This window comes from Ovis canadensis, chromosome 2, assembly GCF_042477335.2.
Source record: "Ovis canadensis isolate MfBH-ARS-UI-01 breed Bighorn chromosome 2, ARS-UI_OviCan_v2, whole genome shotgun sequence".
In the NCBI taxonomy this organism is placed as follows: Eukaryota; Metazoa; Chordata; class Mammalia; order Artiodactyla; family Bovidae; genus Ovis; species Ovis canadensis.
In genome coordinates, this window is record NC_091246.1 from 215,250,357 (window position 1) to 215,266,897 (window position 16,541).

Below are 16,541 nucleotides of genomic sequence, written 5' to 3' on the forward strand. Positions count from 1 at the left end.
TATACCCTGGATGCCTCTCCTCTCTTTCTGTGTGTCAGGTCCAGTGCTAAATGCCCCGTCTGCATTGTTTCACTGAAATCTCACCACAGCCCCATAACCTGATGACTATTATTATCCCCAGAGAGAAGGAGATAATGACTTGCCCGAGGTCACCAAGCATCATAGCTGAGGAGCCAGGAATCTAACAGTTGCAATAACAGCACTGGTGAACACTGCCCTCTTGGCTTCAGGGAGCACCTCTCTCCATTCACTCTATGTACATTTTGGGTTGGGGGTGGGGAGGCAGGGAGGCTGTGCTCCAGCAACTCCAGCATCTAACAGAACACTTGACATATGGGAGGCCTCCAAAAGGTTTGTTGACCAAAGAGGGCAGCAGGGAGGGCTCTAGGACTGGCAGAGATTCTTTGTGTCCTTGTGGGTCTCAGACTTCAGGCTACATCAGGATCCCCTGTGGGGGAACTTGTTAAAATACAGGTCTCCCCTCCTGTCCCCATGTACCCCAGTCATGAGTGAACTGAGAATGTGCACTTCTAATACATCCCCAGCTGATGCTGTGAAGCTGGTCTGGGGACCACAGTTTGAGAAGGGCTGCTCTAGTTCTGGCATAATGTTCACATTGCATCAGGGATTCCATTCCTGCCATTATCTCTGGTTTTGTTATTGTTGTGGTTGTTTTTGTGGTCTGAGATCAGAAGTTTTATTAAGGCGAAATTAAGGGTGAAAAGTTTTGACCATCGTTGTTGTTGTTGTTCAGTCATTAAGTTGTGTCTGGCTCTTTGTGACCTCATGGTCTGCAGCATATCTGGCTTCCGTGTCCTTCATCATCTCCTGAAGTTTGCTCAAATTCATGCTCATTGGGTCGATGATGCTGTCCAACCATCTCATCCTCTGTTGTCCCCTTCTCCTCCTGCCTTCAATCTTTACCAGCATCAGGGTCTTTTCCAAAGACTCAGCTCTTTGCATCAGGTGGCCAAAGTATTGCAGCCTCACCTTCAGTTCTTCCAATGAATATTTAGGGTTGATTTCTTTTAGGATTGATTGGTTTGATCTTGCAGTCCAAGGGACTCTCAAGAGCCTTCCCCAGCACCACAGTTCAAAAGCATCAGTTCTTTGGTGCTCAGCCTTCATTATGGTCCAATTCTCACACCCATACATGACCACTGGAAAAACCATAGCTTTGACTATATGGACCTTTGTTGGCAAAGGGATGCCTGTGCTTTTTAATATGCTGTCTAGGTTTGTCATAGCTTTGACCATAATGAGAAATAATCTTAGATTCTTTCCTACTTTAAAAAAGTCTTAATCAAACAGTGATTTATATCTGATTTAAAAAATAAGATGATCAGTGATATGCTCAACTAAGAACACTGCAAACAATGACGTGCTTTAGAACATAGCTAAATAGAGTCTTTTATTTGGGAAGACTGTCTTGGAGAGTTCTTTTCTCATCAATTTTTGTGCCTCTTAATTTTATGTCATGAATATTGTATACTTCAAAGTGAAATTCTCCCCCAGTGGAAGAATTGAATAAAGAGGATTTTAATTCTAAAGTCCTTTCGGTGAGGGCATCTCAGCAGATGGGTAAGAAGTTGAGGAACCCCAACCCTGGGGACCTCCAACATGTTGGCTCAGGAGCTAGTGCCTTAGGTCCCAACATGGTGCCAGGGAACAGACAGGACCCTCTGCACTGGGGGAAACTGCCTCCCTGCAAATAAAGGGTTCCAAGTCCACTCAGTTCTCTAGGAACCAACCCTGTTTCTTGAGCTAGGCCTTTCAATTCAGGTATTCAGCATCCATTGGTAAGTCACTATCATCATGTTGGGGGTGCAGCAGACTCCTGAAATGCCCTCTTTTCTCAATTAAAGGCAACTTTTCCTCTAGCTTTGGTGCAGCTTTCTGAATGGAGAGGTCAAGGATGATGCAGCCTGGCAGTGCTCACTCTTGTGTGTTCTTGTCTGCTGGCTGCATGGGCTGGCATGAATAGGGCAGGGTGTACTGTCCTCCAAAGATACTGGGACCCCTGCTCCCTAAAGAAGGAGAAAGGGAAGCTGGAATGGAATCATAGCTCTTTACAGTGTGTCAAGCCTTCAGGAGGAGCACCTTATTTTGTAAAATCTTTACTGTCAGAACCAACAAAACAAAACAAGGTATTTGGGGGATCATGAGATAAATTTGATGTGGGATTGAGCAGCAGATGATAACAAGAAATTATCACTACTTTTGTTCAGTGTGTAATGGCATTGTGACTCTGTAGAAGAAAAATAAACATGTTTTGTAGATGTGTGGTAAAGCACATCAGCATGAAATATCATTATGTCTGAGATGGTCTCTGATATTTTCTCAAAAAAATAAGAAAAACAAGAGTAGGTGAAACAAACAAGGCAAACATCGAATAATTTTTATTTTAAAAAAAGTTTATTTTTACCTCCAAATATCCCCATGGTGGGCTGCAAATGAACTGACTATTGGGGTTCCAGGGGGACAGGTTTGGGGCTGATTTGGGCAGAGCTAGTTCCCAGGACTTACTGGTTGTTGGACCACATGCTGATTTTGATATACGTTTGCCACAAGTACTGGCACTTGGCAAACTCCATCAGTCAGTGCCAGGCCTCTGCTGTCCCTCTTCCCCTTGCTGTGGAACTGAACTTGGATAAGCAAGAGGAATTTCCTGAGATGTCTATCATTAGACATCTCCTCTGGGCACTGGGGCTGCAGTGGCTGCTTCCTTGGTGGCCTTAACTCCTGGGTAGCAGTGAGAAAGCCATCTGGGGAGCTTGACCCAGTTTAGAATTCACATTCACTTCCCTGCCTGTGCAATTGGAATTTATTTCCTCTGCAAAAGGCTTGAATCTCAGAGCGAAATACCTCCAGCTGGGCTTGAGTATGCGTGCAGTGATCCTAATGGAGAAAGATTCTGGTTTATTTTCCTAACAGCGTGCACCTTGCGGTCTCCTTGGAACCCGGCATTATTAAGAGTGTGCCATCACAATACAGCACGGAAGCTAAGGCAATTTGGATGTCCTTGGGCCCCAAATTAATATGTGCTTTGTATAGTCTTGTAATCTGGAAGGCAATTTTCCATAACACAGTGAGAGATGTTCCTTTTATACATTTGAGATAATTTAGCTCAATGTTCATTTGAAAAAATGATGGTGCTAATAGCGGCTCTTCAGCTTCAGAACAACAAACCGTCCTGGGAGAGCACAGAAGCCATGGAAAGTGATTCTCATATCAGGCTGTCTGGAAGGGATTGGATAAAAGCTGGAGGAATTTCCCCCAGACCAACAGCTGCCTGAGATTGTATGGCAGGATCTGAAATACTGTATGAACCCACGAACTTGAACTGATTGGCTTAAAACCAATAGCTCTTAATGGAGGAATATGAGATAGAGCGGGGGGCGAGGGGTTATTATGAATCTCCTGATTGTCCAGGTAAATTGTAAGTCATTGCACGTAAATCAGAATCTCTGTATGCTCCGCTGTGGGGACAGTTTGCTCTTCCTGCTGGACCTTTCTGTCCAAGCTATGAAGGAATAGATGTGAACAAGGGAGGATAAATGAATCTGCTGTGTGGGTTTTGCCTTGGGCTTCCTGAGTATTATATACCAGGGGCCATTGTTCTCTTGGGGAAGGAATCCTCTACTCTAATCAGAATCCAAATACAGTAATAAAAATCCACTTTAAACCCCCCCCCACCCCCGCACCCCTACAACCTGGCCCCACTCGTCAATAATGTAATTTCTAAGAATGCTGCTTTAGAACAAGTCCCAAGTTCATTTCTACTTACATCCTTGCCCTTTGGAAACACTGTCTTTCTACAGTGATTCTCAATAAAGTCTTTGCTGTGGAGGTGCCCCCTCTGGTAAGCACTGTGGGAATGGAGCAGATCACATAGTTTATAAGACTGAACCATTTGTACAAGTGCTCCATCAATGAGGAGTATTTGTCATCATCAAAGTTACTGACTTCACAAAAGGAGGAGAGGGGAAGAACTAAGTTTCCATTCACCTGCAACTGGTAGGAGAGCTTGAAGGTGGTCAGTTCAATAGATGCCGGGATTCAGAATGATTGTGGTTTAATTAAAGTCTATAGTTTTTCCACGAAGCGAAGGCAAATCTCGACACGGCTCAGGTTTTTCCAAACCTCCGAGGCCCTTCTAGGCAAGAAGCACCTAGTGATTTTCCATTTAAACAACACTGTCTGGAGTGATGTTTCATGTTTGTCGGCTGGGCCTGGCCTGGCAGGAGACTGTCACATGCATACATTTGAGGCCAACTGCAGCATAATGAGGAGGAATGAAAAAATGAAAGGAAGGGCACAGGACTTAGTCACCTGTGGCCATGACTTCTACTCACCCGGCTGTCTGGCAATGGTATATACTGGATAAATAGACACTAGCCACACCCCGGAAGAAAATTAAGAGAGTATAAAGTTCAGGTTTCATGAAAACAATGGCAATCTATGAGCAGCAGGTTCCAAAGTACTGTACCTGTTTGGTGTCTGTTGGGAGGAAGGGAGACAACAGCTGTGAGCTGGAGGGCAACTAAGACGGCTCAGTCCCTCTACATACCTTTGACATCTTTCCCACTGTGGACTACCAGTATCCCAAGCACTTGGCTCTTTCAGGGAAACTTGTTTCATTCAGTCTGCTGCTGCTGCTGCTATGTCGCTTCAGTCGTGTCCACCTCTGTGCAACCTCATAGACAGCAGTCCACCAGGTTCCCCCGTCCCTGGGATTCTCCAGGCAAGAACACTGGAGTGGGTTGCCATTTCCTTCTCCAATGCATGAAAGTGAAAAGTGAAAGTGAAGTCGCTCAGTCATATCTGACTCTTAGCGACCCCATGGACTGCAGCCCACCAGGCTCCTCCGTCCATGGGGCAGGCAAGAGTACTGGCGTGGGGTGCCATTGCCTTCTCCGTTCATTCAGTCTAGTGGGTTTTAACTTTCAGGATGCACAGGGCGCACCCAGGGAACTTTCAAAAAAATACAGATACTCAGGCCCCATCCAGAAAGATTTGGATTCAGTTGTCTGCAATAGGATCCTGAGTTTTGCTTGTATTTTTGTGTTACTCCTGAGGGAACCACCGATTAAAAGTCATCATCTAGTGGCATCAAAGGACAGGACTGGAAATGATTCAGGGAGATTCCGATCACATCTCCTGAGGGTGGGGAGAGAGGAACAGAATGGTGTCTCTTTTCACCCTTTGGAAATGACTTGTGATAATGTGAAAACTTCTGCAGTTATCCAGTCACTCAGGTTTGCTGCCACTGGGGGAAGGCTAACCCGTCCTGTAAATCACAGGAATCGGGGCTCTGGCTGCGCTGTGTCTAGTTTGGTTCAGTGAAACATTAACTTGTTTCTTTTTATTGTGGATTGTGGCAGGTTGCTTGTGAAGATGAGGTCCAGTTGTTCCTTGGACGGAATGGGCATGAGCTCCAGTCACTTTCCTGGGGGTGGAGGAGGGGCACCTGGGCATGAACTTCTTTAGGTGTGTCCTAGAGAGAGAGGCTCAGAGTCCACCTGTGGTAAATGTTTAACCAGAAGCACCTTTTCTGGTCTCTTCAATGTCTTTGAGTAGGTGAATTTCAATGGTGCTTTTGAAAGGTTCCGAGTGCACAGTTGTGCCCATGGTCTTTTTTGTGGCCGTGAGGGCCAGCCCTGGGGAAGGTCATGCAGATAGTTTTCATCACCTCTCAGCTCCCAGAGGGCTGCTGTCCTCACAGAGACAAGTCCCCTCTACTTTCACTCTTTGCTCCCAAAGTATGGTCTTCATGATCTTCAGGAATGACCAGTGGCCTTGCCTAATGGCCTACCATCTGGCACTTGCTCCCCTAATTTGGAGAGTACAGTGGTGATGAAAGCTTGGGGGAAAGCTGGGATAGATGCTCCATGTGGGAGCTGGGGTGGGTTTGTATCAGATCAGAAAGAAATCATGGTCTGTTTTGGCCAGTGAGGCCTAGACCACCACATTTGCAATTTTTTCAAAGTTTCACTATATTTTTCATAAGCATAGGAAGGGCCGATGAGAATATTGAGGTTGAAGAAATCAGGAAAAAAATGAAGTCTGTAAGATTAAGAGCTATTTTATATATCTATATATCTGAATCATTTTGTTGTATACCTGAAACTGACATTGTGAACCAACTACAGTTAAAAAAAAAAAAAGTAAAAATCTTAAGAACTATTTTAAGGTCCCAATAGCTCACTTTCAATAAAGTTTAAATCTTGACTTTGAATTAACATCCAGCGCTCATCTTGGGCTTTCACCACCCCCGCAAAAACAGCATTTGAATGGAGTTGTTATGAGAGGAGAAAGTACTTTCTGCATTGTTTATTGAGAGAGAGATAACTTTATACATCAGGAACTGGTGCACTTAAATTATATGACAGATGACTGTAAAAACTAGGGGTCTTGTCCACAACACAGTTTCTTTTTTTTTATTATTACAGTTATTGATATTTTAAAAAATGATGTAAACAAAACTATGGATAACTTATGCCCAAACAAAAGGCAATAAAATCCAGAAAACAGAAATAATACACATATAAGTTACAGTAGATATTACAAATAGCTCAACACAGAGTGACAGAGTAATAGCCCAAGCCCCAAGTTTTAGACAGTTCTGTACAGCATGAACAGAAATAAGGGAAAATGACATCTATCTGACCCAGGAGCGTTAAGAACAAGTTGTGCAAAGACTTCCGCACCCCACGTTCGATGCTCTTCATTTCCAACCTACACACTTCCTCTCTTTTTACTGTTCTCTAAAGATAGATTTTTTTTTCTTGAATGTTCTAGGATAGGCTATTCACAATAGGATCCTGAAAGGTGACCAAAATCAGAACCTAAGCCTCTGGTGGTGAAAGCCTAATGTAATAGCTTGGTGGACTGCCCACACCATGTAGAAATGCCTTCACCACAATCCATCCAAGAGGCCTCTCACTTCCCACTTGGAAGACAGGTGGCAAAATAAAAGAAACCCTTTATACAGTAAAGGAAAAGAAAATCCTTGTGTTTGGGTATTTTTTTTCACCTGAAAAAGGCTAAGTTCACTGACTTTACAATTGGACTCTGAATAACCAGTTTAATTTCTCTACCCATTGGCCTTGGTGACATCATGACATTCCCCTGAGTTTGGTTCATGAAAAGCAAGCAAGCAAACAAAAGGAGTAATTTGAGAAACAGCATAAAACAGTCAAAACATTATGTGGTTGTATCTTTTGTGTTTCCTTGTTATGTGTCAATGGTGCCAAGGAGTGTTTCCACTAGTCTGCTCTGACAATGTGCTTCCAACAGGAACCCTTGTACTCATGAGGTTAAGGCACCAGGTTAAATGAAGGTGAAAGGTCTGACATGTGCATGGACTATGTGGGCTCCGAGCGTGCCTGTGTCGAGAGCAGCCAGCAGGGAAGAAGCAAGGTGATCCATGTTGAGGCAAAGGACCCTGCAGGCTTCAAGTGGGTCTGCTAGTCTAGACTAGAAGCACGAGGCAGTACTATAAGGCACTCCTAAGGGGAAAAAGACATGAATATGATGGTCAGTGTGAGGAGCCACAAGCCCTAGAGGTCCACCAGCCAGTTTACCAGGCCTGAATCTGGGCTCAGCACTGCGGCAAGGAAGGTCAATGGAAGGGAAGAGAGGCTGGTCTGCAGCTCAGCGGCCTAGGAGGGTATCTTATCGTGTTGAGTTTCCATAAGCGCCTGAATCTTCTACCTGGGTAACAACTGGCTTCACTGCAGACCTTCCTAACAAGATGGCATCTCTAACAAAACAGCAGCTGTCTTTTCACTCAGGGTTAACAGTGCCTTCCATCACCTTGGAGGCCACTGCAGGAGGAAAGGGCTCTATCGCATGAGCCCTTGGAGCCCATTTAAATGAAAAGCCCCGACGACTGTGGGTGTGCTTGAGACGGTGTTCCACACTTTTCTTTTGACTTTTGTCAGTGACTTTTGACAATGGCTTGGGGTACTGGTACTTCACTGTTGAAACACTGTCCCCCATGGTAGAAATCACATTTCTCCGTTTAGATGAGCTGAGCAGGGCTTGTTCACCTGTCACTGGGTTCAAGTAGTGAAGCAGGGCAGTGAGTTCTACTAAACTGAGGATTGGAAGAACGGTGCAGAGGACACAACATTCGGAGCTGTTGTTAATGCCCAGGTGTTGGCAAGGACCGGGGAAAGGAAAACAGAGTGGTTCCAGCGACTCATTTCAGGCCAACGAGGGCACGTTCGCTTCTTTCAGATTTGCCCCAACTCTCTACTTCTCTCACATTGTCTTAGAGGAAGAAAAGTAGTGAGACAGGAACCTCAAGCCATAAGGGGGTGGGGGGAACTGCACTTACCTCTCTTTACTGGGAGAAGTAAAAAAAATAAAAAATAAAATCACCTTGTGTTGACTCCAGGCGGTATTAGAATCAGGAGCTGAAGACTTACTTCACAGTCTAGTTACTTCAGTCAAGAGCAGCCGGTCAGTGGAGGTGAGGAACACCGCCCCCACACAGCAACAGCAGCATTGGCTTAACCCTAAATTAGGAGCCGAGTGTATCTTGGCTTCCTCAGATCATGCTTCTGTTTGCAGAAAATGCTCAGTGTGGCCTCACGCAAGTCCTTCCCTGATGCAATGATTTACGTGTGGCCCTTCCTGGCTCATGGGTAGAGACAAAGACACAGGTTTGGAAGTCATGCCTTTTCGAGAAGGCACGGGAAGAAACTATCCAGTGTGGGTGTGCAGTGTGTACAGATGCACAGACAAAAACAGAGGCTGGACTCCAAGCAAGGGGACTCACTGCAGCTTAGCAAAGGTGGCCGACAGCAGCCACACTGCTGTAAACAGCTCGGCTCTCCGCGCAGCCGGAAGGAAGCGAGGCACAGTCCCTCAGCGGGGGTCTGAAGGACACCACTGGGTTGGCTGGAAACCACAAATCCCAAGTCCTAGCGATATTCCCTTCTTGGTGGAGGCCTAGTCTGGAAGAATCCAAAAGTGATTGCCTTCTCAGCTCATCAAATATTAAAGCTCCTAGAGAGATTACTCTTAAGCACAATGATCATGAAGATGACCATAACACAGTCCCCTGAAAAGGCAGTGAGGCAAAGGGGGAAGACAGGAGTTTTATGTGGCTTTCACATACAGAGCTTTCAACTTGGAGAAAGAGCCACCCTGGAAAGAACATGACTCCCATCCCAGTTGACTGCTTTTTAAGTACTTTGCGGCCTTCCTGCTGCGGTGCAAACTGAGGTCTATTTTAAGAACTGGCTTTTTTACTGCAGGGTGAGATGCCAGCATTTCACCAGGCTTGGACTGTCCCACAATCGAGTTTCTGGCACGGCGAGGAGGGATTTCCTCAAGTGATACACTAGGGAAGGGGCCTTTCAAGAGAAAAGAGTTTCCCTGAAGTTGGCTGCCAGCTCTAGGAGATTAATGGGCCATTTTCTCCTGGGCTTTATGTACGAGATATTTAATATGGGATGAAAAATGGACCATGAGGGAAAGCAGGTATTAGCTTAGGTCTTAAGGAGGTGGTAATCCACAGATTTGCTTTCGTTTCGACAGTTTCTAAGTAGTGGAACAATTACCTACAGTGCACCAAGTAATTTGTTAGGGTCGAAAACAGTAAGGGCGTTCAGGTGTGCGCTACGGTATCCTGGGTTGAAAGCAACTTTGAATTTTTGTGGCAGACCCAAATGCTAAGCCAGCTCTGCCCTGTCTGTTCATGTTTGGGGGTTGGTGGCTGAGTGTGTCATGTAGGCCTGAGGCTGGCACTGGCCAGGCTTTCGGGGCTCCACAAAGAGGAGGGAAACGGGCCGCTGGGGAGTGCTTCCAGCTCTGGTAGCTGATGCTGATAGCACATTTATCATTTTTTTTCCCTTTGGAAAATAAGCAACAATGTGGGTGGGAAGTTCTCCTTAGAGGTTCACAGGGATTGCCACTATTCTGCTGGACCTCGAAACAACCCTGGTAGAAGCCAAGGCCTTGGGAGCACAGACCCAGAGTATCAAGCTGACTCTTGGTGGTTCTGACCCTGGGGCCTGTGAGACAGGACAGGAAATTCTGTACACGCAGCCAGTGTGCTAGAAGGGGAGGAGATGGCCCTGTACTCTGGGTCTCCAATTGCAGTGTGCTAGGGATGGCCTTGCTGACAGCTGGAGTCACAGATACATTAATTACGGCAAAGGCAGAAGTAAGCTACAGTGACAGGGAGCTGGGGGCGGAGGGAGAAGGCACTTTGCCATCGGAGCACATCTGTTTTATAATAAGCAGGTCTGTAATTCTCTTGTGAAAGATCACGTTTTGCTATCTTCTCTGAGGCTGGAATATATAAATACTGTATTTCACGAAGGGGAAGAGGAAAGGGGAGATGATCAAATTTGTTTGCCTGTTTGCCAAGCGCTTGTTTGAGATTTTCCACCCTTTTTCTTTTGTGTGTAACAGTTTCTATAGAGTGGGGTGGGGCGGGGAGAGGGAGTCAACTTGTTTTTCTAAAAGTAAAAGTCACCGTAAGGCGTCTCATGAATGGGGCCCCGGCCTTTTAATAAGTTTCCATGCCTTGGCTACAGCTACTGTATAATCAGAAGATAAATGCATGAGTTGTGCTGAGCTATTAACGTTGAAATGTGTGGTCTGGGGCCAAAGGAATGGGTGTGGGTTGAGAGGTGAAATGCTCACACCCAACAGTCTGCACAGAAGTGAGTCTGAAATGTCACATCTCCAAACGAACAGAAGCATCGTGAGCTGGGATCAGAGGGAGCCTGGTGTGGGGAAAGGAGCAGTGAAGTTAAACGCCCCATGGGCTGTGCGAACACTGGTTCTCTAGGTCCTGCTAGGAGTGTAGCTACTAAACCATGGAGGCTCTGAAGGCATCTGCTCAGAGGAACGGTAAGAATCTTCTCATATAACCTACTGAGAATTGCTTAAATATAAGCTTATTTTTTGGTTCTGGAAAGAGTTAAGGTGGAAGGAATGGGAGCCATGCTTTCTGGTGCCAAGCTATCTGCCATTTTAGTCACCGTGGCCACTGTGCTAAGAGGAAGCTGCAGAGGAAGAATACCCCCCTGGCCAAGTGCCTGAGCAACTCATTCTTATTCCTTATTAGCTTAGCACTTTGCATCTCACTTCATGGTGGCAATGATGCATGTGTGTGTATATATATATATATATTTAAATAAGATTAGATTTAATTCCTTAATTATATTTGTCAGTTTGGTATTTTCTTCATAGTCTAAAGTTGGTACTGTGAAGTTCCAAGGTGCTCTGATTTTTCAAAACAATTAGGAAAGTATGAAAGCAGACGTGGTGACATTGACAAATGAAAGGTCAGAGTGAAAGGGCAATGAAGAACAATAAAAATAAATAAAGTGTAATGAATAGGTGGGAACTGCCCACACAGGATTCTGTGAAAAGAAAACTGCAGATCCTCTCTTGGAATGTGTGTACTCTACACCCGACCTCCTGGTCCACAAACTGATATATTTAACAATCCGAAGTAATTTCCTCCAGCCAGCACCATTGGAAAAAAAAAAAAAATCATCCTGTCACCCATGGAACTCCTGGAAGACTGCTCTTCAGAGCCATGTTTCCAGCCTGGCAAAGACGGTCACGTCTCTGGGTGGGTGTTGGGATTCGTACCAGCAAACAGACAGACAACATGTAGGTTACTGAGGTCTCTTGTCAGGAAAAATGCTTTCTGAGATTAACTTTAGAACAATTTATCTAGCTCTCCTGATAAATTAGGGACACACACTTTCTGTCAGAGGGAGCTCACACTCCTGATTTCCAAGCTGTTTAACTCAGCTTAGGGGATCCCAGCCTTTGCGATGACACAGAGGTGAGAGCCGGGACATTGGCTCCTGGAAGGATCCAGGAGTCACTGCTGTGTTTTGAAGCTTTTCTTATGAAACTTGATGATGGGTGCTTGCCTCAGTTACCTCATCCTCTGTGAAGGCTAAAAATAAATAACACAAAAATAACTCAAAGCACTCTTCTGGAGAAAATGCTTTCTCCTAGGTCCTGTGTAATAAATGGCTCCTGAGAGCCCCACAATGTCTGAACTATAAAGCCTTATGTGTAAACCACGTTTGGCTTGGGGGCAAAGCAGCTGAAATTCATGGCTAGGTGTAATCCCGCTATTGGTTAACTTCTTGAGCCACAAAGCTCCATGGACCTTTAAGACAACGACTTATACTAAACATACGTACAGGACATATAGGTATGTATGCATATACATTTATAAATATATATATCTAGCTGAGGATGAGACGTTAACTTCTCCCAGAGGGGTCTAACTGTCTAGTTTGGAAGCCACTGGGGCTGATAGATGGTTGAGAGGTCACCGCCCGGCCTTGGACTCCTGCTGAGTCAGGTGTTCTGGTAGGACAGCTCAAACATGTTGCAAGCCTCCTCCAGGCTCTCGTCCATGTTCAACCTCCGCCAGAAAGACTTCTGCTTCATCTGCAGCTCTCGGCGGACACATCGCGGGCAGGGGACAGACTTCTCTTTGCATTCAGCGTGGAAAACGGCTCCACAGCTTTCACACCTGCAATAACCAACCACAGAGATGATGAGTAAGGTTGAAGTGAGCAGGGCAGGAGGCTGGAAGTCCAGACCTCTGCACAGCTCAGGTCACAGCCTTTTATTCCTGACCCCTCGAAGAGACGTGACTCATAGAAGTGGGTTCTTTCCTTTCCCAAAAGACACAAGGTTGAATTTCATTTGAAAAACGTGTCTTTTTTTGTTTTTTGTTTGTTTCTGATTAGAACTAGCTGGGGACAGGCTTATGTTTTCTGGGTGGAGGGTAGTCAGCAGTCAGTTAGCAATTTTGTGATCATGGTTAAAATGGACAGAGCTCTGGAAGCTCCATGTGTTAGCTCGACTGAGAAAGAAAAGGGGGTAGTGCCTCTAGGGTGAAGTGACAGAAAATAAGAGTGGAGTGCCCTGCCAACTGAAAACACTCCCAACACCAGTGACAGCCCCTGTGCCATAGCGGTGAAAATGTGCTTCCGCTAACAAGAGCCAAGCGGTTCCCTGTCACTCCCTACCTTTATTTGACACTTTGGAAAGTGTCAAAATGGCATATTTTCAATTTCTGAATGATAGACTGTGGTCTGTTGCTCTTTTGAGTTTTGTTTTCTTAAATTAGAAACTCCCTCAAACCTCTCTATATCTAGCTTCATAACACACGTGGGAACAGTAAAGCATGAGAGAGTTGGGGAGAGATCTTGTTTTTTAAGAAAAACAAAAAACACACAAATGCTGTAATTTATAGAGAGGAGACATTCCAGGTGGATGATGTTGTTTGGCTTGGTGGAAGCCTGTAGGAGTCTAAATGGCTTGTTTTTACTGCAAAGCCTTTAATAATGAGTAACTGACAAGCTTCCCTAGTGGCTTAGATGGTAAAGAATCTGCCTGCAATGCAGCAGACCTGGGTGCAACCCCTGGGTCAGGAAGACCCCCTGGAGGAGGGCATGGCTACCCACTCCAGTATTCTTGCCTGGAGAATTCCATGGACAGAGGAGCCTGGCGGGCTACAGTCCATGAGGTTGCAAAGAGTCAGACATGACTGAGTAACACTTTTCTCACTTTTAATTGACAAGCACAACTATAGCTGCTCCATTGGGTGGCTTGCCAGTGAGGATTAAGTTCTCATCCTTCCTCACGTGAGTGACAACCGACTAGGACCTCATCCCAGGAGCCCAGGGAACTGGGCCTATGTGATTTTGCTCCGCTGGCAGTGTGCATGCAGGTTCAATGATGGCTGTGAAGGAGCCAGTCCTCAGGGCTCAGCCTTATGCCTCCTACTTTTCTTTGAGTTTCAGACCTGGGTGTGGGATGGTCTCTGGAGAGCCACTCCCTGGCCTGCTATTGGCTCAGGATTCAGAAAGTTTGGTCAAAGGAGGATCTTCCCACCCACGCTGGTACCCAGGAGAGAAGGCAGGGACTTAGAGGGACAGGCACTAGTGTGTGGGCAGGGGCTGTATCTACCAGCTTCAATCTGTATCTATCTTAAATCCGATAAATCTGTATCTATCTGTATCTACAGATTAAAAGACAGAAGCTTCACTGTACCCAGTAGTCTCTACCTCCAGCTCAGCTGCTGCTGCTAAGTCGCTTCAGTCATGTCTGACTCTGTGCGACCCCACAGACGGCAGCCCACCAGGCTCCCCCGTCCCTGGGATTCTCCAGGCAAGAACACTTGTCTAAATACTGCACAGCAGTGGTTAGTAGAGCAGGCAGGGTGAGATGGCCTAATGCCAATCTATATTCAAATCACATTCTGCCTATAGGACTGCCATGGATGGAACTGTGTGCCCCCCAAATCCCTATGCTGATGCCTCAGGCTCCAATGTATCTATATTTGGAGATGGGGTCCTCAGGAAGTAATTTAGGTTCACGGGAATCATAAAGATACGTCCTGATCTGATATGATTTGTGTCTTCATAAGAAGAGAACTAAAGAGGAACTAAAAGAGCCTCTTGATGACGGTGAACGGTGAGAGTGAAAGAGCCAGGTTAAGACTAAATATTAAAAAAACTAAGATCATGGCATCCGGCCCCATTACTTCATGGCAAATAGAGGGGGAAATGGTGGAAATAGTGACAGATTTCCTCTTCTTGGGCTCTAAAATCACTGCGGATGGTGGCTTCAGCCATGAATTGCTTCTTGGCAGGAAAGTGATGACAAACATAGGCAGTGTGCTGAAAAGCAGAGACATTACTCTGCCAACAAAGGTCCATACAGTCAAGGTTATGGTCTTCCCAGTGGTCACATACAGTTGTGAAAGCTAGACTGTAAAGAAGGCAGAATGCCAAAGAATTGATGCCTTTGAACTGTTGTGCTGCAGAAGACTCCTGAAAGTCCCTTGGATAGCAAGGAGATCAAACCAGTCAATCTTAATGGAAATCAACCCTAAATACTCACTGGAAGGACTGATGCTGAAGCTGAAGCTCCAGTATTTTGGTCATCTGATGCGAACAGATGACTCACTGGAAAAGTCCCTGATGCTGGGAAAGATTGAGGGCAGAGGAGAAGAGGCTGTCAGAGGATGAGATGGCTAGATGGCATCACCGATGTGATAAACATGAACTTGGGCAACTCCGGGAGATGGTGAGGGACAGGGAGGACTGGCATGCTGCAGTCCAGGGGGTCACAAAGAGTCAGACATGACTGGGTGACTGAACAGCAACAACAGGAAGGACAAGAGAGAGCCCCTTCTTTGCCCCTGCCTGTACTCGGAGGAGAGGCTAGGTAAGGACCGAGGCAGGAAGGCAGCCGTCTGCAAACCAGGAAGAGAGCGCTGGCCAGAAACCAAGCCCTGCTGAACCCTGACCTGGGACTTCCAGCTGCCAGCACTGTAAGAGATAAATCCAGGCTGTGGTATTCTCTGTGACAGCCAGAGCTGACTAAGACAGTGACCCTGAGGAAGTTACTTCACTTCCCTGAGCTTCAGCTTCCTTATCTGCTATGCTGGGTTTCCATTAACGTGTACCTCATCTGGTGCTGTGTGGCCCAAATGAGATCACAGATACAGCGTTTGCACGGTTCCTGGCACCTGGTTAACACTTAATCACATAGCTGAGACGGCCTCTTCCAGTGTCAGCAGCTACTTGCTGCCTTCCTGCAAGTCTTCATTTCAGCCTGATTTCACCTATGCCACTGTGGTGACCTGAGGGCACTCAGATCAACCCCATCATTTCAAAGAGAGGAAAACTGAGGTTCTAAGAGGGGTAGTAGTTGTCTCACGAGGACATAGTGAGTAAAAGCCAGAGCAGAGACTAGAACCCAGGACTCCCGGCAGCCCAGCCAAGGCTTGTACCTGAGGCCTGCTTATCTAAGTGAGAGTAGTGCGTGATCACGGAAGGACATGTGGGGCTTCAAGTTAGAATCCTTGTGTCCAAATCTCAAATCTTTCTTTGAGTGACCTTGGGCATGGAATTTATATCCTTGGTACTCACAATGACTTCCTTCCCAGTCAGTGGGGTTTTCAGAGAAAAACGGGTGGATGTACATGGAAGGGCCCGTGGTTCCAGGAGCAAGCGAAAGGGTACACCAGCTCCCATGGTGACGCTGGCACCTGCCTTCTTGCCTGGAGCTGCCGGGCTGTCGACATGGTGGGGTCATCCTTACCATCTCTCTGGCCTCAACCCCTCCCTCCTTCCCAGGGAGAGTGCAGGCAGGGAATGAAGGGCAAATACAGGTGTCCTTGTGCGTCTCTTGTCTGGCTGGCGTCCCCTCGGTGGCCTTGTCCTCAGTGGGTCACACCTCTGTAACCTCCTACTACTGAAGGGAGACGAATGATAACTTTAATAAATTTCCTCCTTCCTGCCTCCTCTATCCTGCTGAGTTAGTCAGTGACTTACACACCTAGGGATGTTACACTAGGGAATGACTGATAAGGAGACAACCGCTGGGTTCCTTCAGTACCACTCCCTGTCTCTGCTGATACCCCTCTCCCACCCCACTGTGAGTGGAGAGGTTGAGTCTTATCAGATATTTCTGGTGCAACAAACACCCAAGGGGTGGATGGAGGGACCAGGTACACCTGCTCT

The 16,541-nt window shown here is 46.2% G+C and overlaps 1 protein-coding gene and 1 long non-coding RNA gene across 4 annotated transcripts in view; one reads left to right on the forward strand and one right to left on the reverse strand.

Annotated features, from left to right (window-relative positions):
• LOC138434157 (uncharacterized) overlaps positions 1-16,541 on the forward strand; it is a 55,460-nt gene that overhangs the window by 14,059 nt on the left and 24,860 nt on the right. The window lies entirely within an intron of this gene.
• The window catches only part of PLEKHM3 (pleckstrin homology domain containing M3), a 208,537-nt gene continuing 204,202 nt past the window's right edge, over positions 12,207-16,541 (reverse strand). For both annotated transcript variants that reach the window (XM_069578165.1, XM_069578166.1), the window contains one exon: positions 12,207-12,532. In XM_069578165.1, the coding sequence (XP_069434266.1) occupies positions 12,355-12,532 (178 nt within the window). In that variant the 3' untranslated portion in view covers positions 12,207-12,354. The remainder of the gene's footprint in view (positions 12,533-16,541) is intronic.